Below are 7,596 nucleotides of genomic sequence, written 5' to 3' on the forward strand. Positions count from 1 at the left end.
TGCAAAAGAAAAGTTGTCAAAAGGGCTGACAACGTTACAGAGGGCAGGGGCACTGAGATGCTTCTGTGACTCAAACAATGAAGAATGAAGAATTTATTTGATGACTCATATTGGTCATTGCTCTTTAGGAGAGATATTTGTTATTTTTTAAAAAGCAGAATTCTAAAACCTAGGTGCTAATCTCTATAAAACATTTGCAAACTATTTTTTTTCCCTGCATATAAATCCAGGGAGTAAAACACCAGGGAATTTGCAAAGATAAGAGAATGAAGAGGAGTGAGGTTAATGGTTCCAAGCTCTGACAGTACCATTCAATGCTCAGTTTCTTATCTGCAAAGTTTAAAAAAAAATATGCTATCAAAATAACTATTACTTCCTCTAAGGGGTGCGAAGTATTTATGATGTATTCTCAAATCATTGCAGTGTCTCTAAGAAGGAAAAGGAGCCATACAAAATAGCTCAAAAAACCCCCACTGAGTTCCATTAATGAAGAATGCAGTAACAACAGCCAAGTAGTATTGTAATGTATCTTTGTCTAGAAATGAAAGACCTGCATCCAGAGGAAAGCAAATGATGTCTTTAAATTGGAAAGCTTTAGTTAGACAGAAGTTAAAATGTAGTGGCCGCTGCTGACGCTCTCCAATGAATCAGCAGAGCTATATTTAAATTTTAGGACTTTGTATGCCAGATATGAAACCAATACATTCTGGTTAGTGAAAAGTAAACAGGAAAAAGCTGTGCAGTTTTGAAGACCCCCACTCCTCAGAATACTATGATAAAAGCAAGAGGTAGCATTCATATAGCATTTGACAGTTTAGGAAGATCCTTTCATACACTTGATTTCATTTAGTCCTTACAACAACCCTGTGAATGGAGGCTTTATGTCATTTGAAGTTGTTTGCCTCAAGTCACACACTTAATAATGAAGGAAGGCAGACTAGATGCAGAGCAGTTTTCTTTCTATTTCCTTGCCCTCACCCTGCCCAACCCTGTCTCTCCTCTACTATGAAACTGTTAGATGGGTGGGAGATCAGAAGGAAGGTCCAAGTTATTTTTAATTAATCATGAGAGGACATTCAGTATCCTGAGTCACTTTTTAGAAGACTCACAGCTATGAATCTGGATTTCCCAAACAGGATGTAATGATGATGTTAATATCCTGGATAGCACAGGATACCTTAGAACACTGGTCTAAACATGTTTACTATGTTCTAGAGATTAGGCTCCATAGACCCTAAGGCAATCTGTCTTTTCTGCCCTTCTAAGAAAATCAGGTATCTGTCATACAAATCTGACTTTAAAGCAACTTTGCAGTGAGAGCAAAAAGATATCATTGGCCAGCTGACAACATTTTCTCTGACCTTCAATATCCTGGTAATCATGCCTTTCACATCCAATAAAATGTGAGGAACCAAAGGAGGAAGTTGCCAGTTTTAAAGTGACGTTTCTGAAATTGAGGTGATTTATAGCTTCTAACAGAACTTTCCCCTTTTCACTCTGCAACAGGCACCCCATGATCAATAAGCCTCAAGCTCTCACATCTCTCCAAGGCACCATCCCATCTCCATGCCACAGTTAGAGGCTGCATTTTCTGATACACAAATTGATTTTACTGGACAGAAACAATTTCTGTAAAGTCTTTTCCAATTCCTTTCAAACTCTAAGGCTGATGACGAAATTACTTTGTTCAGAAATAATGCCCCTACATTATATGACTTCTAAACCAATCAAGACTTAGTTATGTCAGAAATAAAAAGAAAGGAAACCTACAGAAAAATATAAAGCATGGTTATGATTATTCCTTTAGAAATATGGCTTCTGTTATTTCTAGGAATTAGTTCTGCAGATTTTAGTGTTGCATGTTTTTATTAACATTCTGTATAAAATAATTAATTGCTTTTGCTTGTAGCAATGTGAAAAATGCAGGGAGAAACACAGTCTTGTACTCAACAGATTGATTAATCATATCTTATATAAGTTCATTTGTCTAATAATTCTAGCTGAATTCAGTCAATGGGCTGAAAAGTCCATTACAAGAGTCAGACTTTGTGAACACAGGGGGCTCAGGTTGAAACAGGAATGAATTTGATGGACTTGGAAGATTTAGGCGAGTCCTTCCATGTTCCCATACTGTTGGTGGGGCTTCGGGTGTTAGTGAAGGAAGTCGGTCTTCGGCTCATACTGTCAGAATCTTCTCTGGTGAACGTTTGTTTCACGTTTTGGCAGCATGGGAAGCTTTGGGCACAGTCTTGCAAGAGATGGCCACTAAAAAACATGTATATCCAGGGGTTGCAGCAACTATTCAAGGAAGCCAGTAATGCAGGGATGGCGGTGGCTGGGTTTTCTGACTCTGTATGGAAAACATAAGGGGAGAGCATTTGACTAATCAAACGCAAGTAAAAGCACTGGATAAACTCATTCTTTTATTGGTTCACAAAAGTGGGACAATGTTTTGGGTCAATATAGAAAATGAAGTATTTGTTTATCAATCAGGGAAATAGTTGGTGAATGGAAATTGCTTGGTTGTAAAATATTTTCATGAGCAAGATGCCTTGAAATTAATTCAGATATTTTAAACCACTATTAAAATATTTAAGTAGAGGCTAAGAATACTGTATCATTTACTAATAAAACTTTGAATCATTTGTGTTAGCACTAGCATATGCTAATGGAGACAGCACTTACAGAATGGCTGCCATTTCAGTGAAATCTCAAGAGTCCATGGCCACATATACCAAACTGTATGCATCCTGATAACTGAGGCAAAAGTATGACACTATGGACCATGTTTGGTCATTAAAATTTTTTTTTAATATTAAACACATTCTTGTAGTAAGAACTCTTTACAAAGGGGATAGTTGAACTAGGTCCCTGAAGGATGCAGTGTTTAGTTGTTTTCTTTGGCTAATTAGAAACTTCTTTTAATTTTAAAAGAAAACCCTCTTTGATTGTGGTTTGAACAACTAAATTATATTATGGAGAATGGATGAATTAAGAAATTCCAACAGTCTTTGAACCATTTTGTGTGTGTGTGTGTGTGTGTGTAATTGCATTGTCAAACCACATAAATATAACCTTTCACAGTAGAACTAGGCACTGAGAATATACCTTTTCTAAAGATAAGAATAATTGGCAAGCACTGACATTTCCTTATTAAATATAAATTTGGGTCTTCTCACTCTTGTTATGCCAGAATAAATTACAGATTATTTCATCAAACTTTGTGCTAAGATGCAAATCTTAAAGGTGATCATGATCTGTGACCAAGATTCTATTCAAAAAGAATGGAAATCATCAACATACCTATGCACAGTGAAAAAAATTAAAACATTATGTTAAGAAACAGAACACTAGCTAAATGCCAAATTGAAATGACTTAAGAATCTTCCTGCAAGGCGTTTAATCTTCATACCCCCAGGACCAAGCATAAAATATGCACAATAATGTTTGTTGGCTGGATGAGGAATAAATAAAACTTAAAAAAAATTTAAAAATCTTTCTTCAGAAAAATGTCTGTTTTACCCTTACTTTAGGGCATTTCTACAAAAATTTTACAGTGTGTTACTTTTCACAAGCTAGCAAAAAGCAGTCGTGACAGTATAAATATTTCCCTGAATCCAGCAGACTTGAAAGCAGGGTATTAACTCTGTTGTTAGTGCTTTGACAGAGAGTAAATTTTTCTGTTTTGTAACTGCGTGGCTGACGGGAGGGCATAGGTTCTGGATTTGTGGTTTTAGGAGCTGGTTACAGTTTCTTTTAACCATTCCACTCAAGGTGTGATTCTCATTCACTAAGTTAAGAACTATGGCCCTAGAAGATGTTATGAAAAGACTCTCTCTCCCCACTTCTCTCTCCCTTGCCAACTCCCCCAATTCCCAACACAGAGCCCCCATTCCTTCACCTTCCTCCGCGGTCCCGACACCTACCGACCCAGGAGAAATTCTTATCCCAGGCAGACCACATCTGGATGATGAAGAAGGGCGCCCAGCAAACGACGTAGGCCGTCACGATCACGAAGGTCATTTTCACGGTGCGGATCTTGGCGCGGGAAATGGTCTTCACGCTGCTGACACACCGTGCGTGCAGGACTCCTCGGTGCAAGGCGCCTTCGCCCGCGCCCTGGCGCCCCGCTGTCTTTCCGCGGACGTTGCCCCAGATGTGGTGGCAGATGAAACCGTAGCAGGTGCCCAGGATGACCACAGGCGCCACGAACACGCTGCCGGTCATCCAGGTCACGTAGGCCGGGAGACCCCAGGGCTGGATGAAGTTGGCCCAGCAGTCGTAGGTCTTGGTGACGTTGCTCACCTCGACCACGGAGAAGACGAAGTACTGCGGGGTGCTCAGCACGAAACTCAGCACCCAAGCGGCGGCGATCATGAGGCGCGAGCGGCGCGCGGGCTGCTGCAGCGTCTTCAGCGGGTGGCACACGGCGATGTAGCGATCGGCAGTCATGACCACCAGCATGTAGGCCGAGGCGAACATGGCGAACACCTGCATGTGCTTCACCACGCGGCACAGCCCGTCGGGTCCGCGGAAACGGTAGGTGATGTCCCAGCCCAGCTGGGGCAGCACCTGGAAGAAGGCGACGGCCAGGTCGGCCAGGCTGAGGTGGCGGATGAAGAGGTGCATGCGGGACGTCTTGCGAGGCGTGCGGTGCAACGCCAGCAGCACGCTGCTGTTACCCAGCACGGCCACCACGAAAATCACGGCCAGCACGGCAATCTCCAGCTTGGCCAGCTCCTCGTTGCGCGTGTCCGCCTGCGGGCCGCCGTCTTCCCCGAGCGCCTCCGAGTCCTCGCTGGTGTTGGCACCTCCGGCAGTCAGAGGCCACCACCGGCTGGAGTTGCTCGCGGGCCCCGCGCTGGGGCTCCCGGAGAATCGCATGCTGTCCATGCAGCGCCCCCTCGGTCTCCGCTGAGGCCCGTTCCCTTCCCGCCTCCTTGCGCGGTGCGCTCCCTCCTGGCCAGCGCTCACCGCCAGCCGGGCTCTGCTCCCTCTCTTGCAGGCGTCTCCGGGCGTAGAGTCCCACCAGCCAACTCAGCCGCTCTCGGTCGAGTCGCCCGTCTCTTTCCCTGCTCCGCCCTTTCTCAACTCCAGCGAAGCCTGGAAGGTGCGCTCCCAATCTCCGAATGCCCTGGACTCCAAACTCAAATTATTAATACGGAGTTTGTTTCTCCAGATCGCGCTCCCTCTCGCCCCAGTGGTTGGAGGCTGCTCGGTGCCTACTCTCGCTACCTCCCTCTCCTCTCCCCCCGGGATTTTCCTTTCTCCCAACTTCCTACGTCGGTGATTTGTCCTTTTTGCATCACTGCTGCAGGGGTGGGGCTGGAAAGCGCGGATTCCTCGGCATATCGGTTGATGGTGATGCTTCCCCGCTCTTCTATTAATTTAAAAAAAAGAAAAAAGCTCGGAGAACTGGACGTGTCATACCTTTTCAGGGCTTCCCATCATTTTCTCAGGCCTCCGTCAAGAATCACCTTAACCCTGACTGTGACTTCAATAGACGCGGTACCTAGAAATCCAGAGTCCACTGCCCGCTCGGGTGCTCTTGAACCGGAATTTGGCGCGTGACGGCCACCTGCGCCAGCCGGGTTTTCTCCCTGCGCCGAGAGTCCGCCCACATCTGGAGAGCCAGTCTGGCTAACTTCATTCTCAGGACAACTCGACTACGGGAATTTCTCTTACCGCCCCGCTCCTCTCCACCCTCCTCTGCAGTGTAACAGTAACTTTTTTTTTTTTTTCCCCAAAAAACTGATTTTTATTTTTATTTTTTTTTTAATTTTTTTATTTTATTTTATTTTTAAACTTTACATAACTGTATTAGTTTTTTGATGCCCGTTGTCTTGTCTCCTGCCTGCGTTCGCTGACTGGAAGGATGCAGTCGCTGGTCCCGACGCAGTCCCCGCGGCTGCCAGCGTGCACGTATCACAGCGAGAGAAAGGAATTTCTCGTTTTCCAGTTTCCCCTGGGGCTGGGAGCGGGTTTGGGGGTGGGTGGGACTTAGGAGTTTTCTCTAAACTAAATTCCTGGGGTTTTCTCCGGGAAAAGCCTGATTCCCACAGCTGGATGGGCTGGAATTGGGCCACAGGAGTCCGTGGGGACTTGATCTGCTTTACTGCCGAACCATGGGGACATCTCTTCGGGTGAACGAAGAGAGCTGCCGGAGAGCGGCAGCCCAGGCAGTGCTGTCCAGGCTGGAATGAAAAGCCGCCAGGCTTGCGCTGGTAGATGAGAAAGAGGCAACCTCTGGGCAGGAAAGAGATGCTCTGAACAAGAGGAAAAAGACCGCCTACCTATCGACTGGTTACTATGAACAGCGGGAACCCAGCAGCGGGGCCGGGGACGCACAGAAATACTAACTGCGCGCTCTATCTTTCAACTTTGGTGAAGGTACACTCGGAAGAACAGCAAGAGGGAGCTGTTTTCAGGCTATTTCACACAAGAAGAGGCTTCCCTGGTGGTTCAGATGGTGAAGAATCTGCCTGTAATGCGGGAGACCCGGGTTCAATCCCTAGGTCGGGAAGATCCCCTGGAGAAGGAAATGGCAACCCACTACAATATTCTTGCCTGGAGAGTTCCATGGACAGAAGAGCCTGGTGGGCTGTATAGTCCATGAGAGTCAGACACGACTGAGCAACTAATACTTTCACTTTCACAAAAGTAGAAGAAGAAGAAAAAAAGAAACAACTCCACTCTGTAGATACACGAACATGACTTTTTGGTCAGAACGTATTGTGGCCATGGTAGAAATTTGATTGTCTGAGAAGAATGTCTATGAAATGTAAGCAAATAAACCAGAAAATTTTCTGAGTTGCAGTTCTCAACGATAATTCAACTTTGCGTCCCAGTTCATGCATGCGCAATCTCAAGGCTGTCACACTTAAGAGTGCTGAATTCGACCTTGGGAGTCCTTCATTATGGCTGCATAAGCCTCAGTGTATATGTCTTTAAAATGGTAATGAAAGTACCTGCCTTACCTTATGGGTCTTCCCTTATGGCTCAGCTGGTAAAGAATCCACCTGCAATGCAGGAGACTTGGGTTCGATCCCTGGGTTGGGAAGATTCTCTGGAGAAGGGAAAGGATACCCACTCGGGTATTCTGGCCTGGAGAATTCCATGGACTACCGTCCATGGGGTCACAGAGTCAGACAGGACTGAGCGACTTTCACTTTCACCATCTACTTATGAGGTTATTTTGAGGCTCAAATAAGACAATGTTCTGTATAAGCAAATTCTCTCAAACCTACAAGTTGTGCTGCATTAAGGAGTCAAAAGATTTGTAAAGTTCAGAAATAGCAATAAGTAAAAGGTTTCCAGATCACCTGTCTGGAAATATACTTTAAGCAATTACGTAATAGTCACTGACTCCGGGAGACGACCTTCTTTTAAGTCACAAATTATATTATTAGTGCCACATATGAGAAATGATCTTGTCTGGCCCTAGTGCCCCAGGGTATTGCAAAAGTGGTCTGTTAGCCAGAACCTGGCAATTTTGTTGCTCTTGGACCTACACCTTTGAGTTTACAGGTTTCCTGAAGGATGGAATCTGCAGTACAGGGTCACCAAAATTCCTTTTAGTGTTCTTATTCCAGAGAG

At 44.9% G+C, this 7,596-nt stretch overlaps 1 protein-coding gene across 1 annotated transcript; it reads right to left on the reverse strand.

Annotated features, from left to right (window-relative positions):
* Nucleotides 1-1,909: 1,909 nt before the first annotated feature.
* Nucleotides 1,910-5,218, reverse strand: AVPR1A (arginine vasopressin receptor 1A). The gene is made up of 2 exons (XM_055566301.1): nucleotides 3,927-5,218; nucleotides 1,910-2,350 (listed from the first exon to the last, which is right to left on the reverse strand). Exons 1-2 carry the CDS (start codon nucleotides 4,891-4,893, stop codon nucleotides 2,064-2,066), a joined length of 1,254 nt encoding a protein of 417 aa, XP_055422276.1. The 5' UTR covers nucleotides 4,894-5,218; the 3' UTR covers nucleotides 1,910-2,063.
* Between the last annotated feature and the right edge of the window lie 2,378 nt (nucleotides 5,219-7,596).

The sequence above is a fragment of the Bubalus kerabau genome, chromosome 1 (assembly GCF_029407905.1).
Source record: "Bubalus kerabau isolate K-KA32 ecotype Philippines breed swamp buffalo chromosome 1, PCC_UOA_SB_1v2, whole genome shotgun sequence".
NCBI classification, from domain to species: domain Eukaryota; kingdom Metazoa; phylum Chordata; class Mammalia; order Artiodactyla; family Bovidae; genus Bubalus; species Bubalus kerabau.

What these genes read in the sequence shown, in the direction of transcription:
- AVPR1A (XM_055566301.1), bottom strand. Translation starts at nt 4,893, where the DNA reads ATGGACAGCATGCGATTCTCCGGGAGCCCCAGCGCGGGGCCCGCGAGC. An exon ending in TAAGAATTTCTCCTGGGTCG is followed by an intron (nt 2,351 to 3,926) that starts GTAGGTGTCGGG and finishes TTTTCCATACAG; the next exon opens with AGTCAGAAAACCCAGCCACC.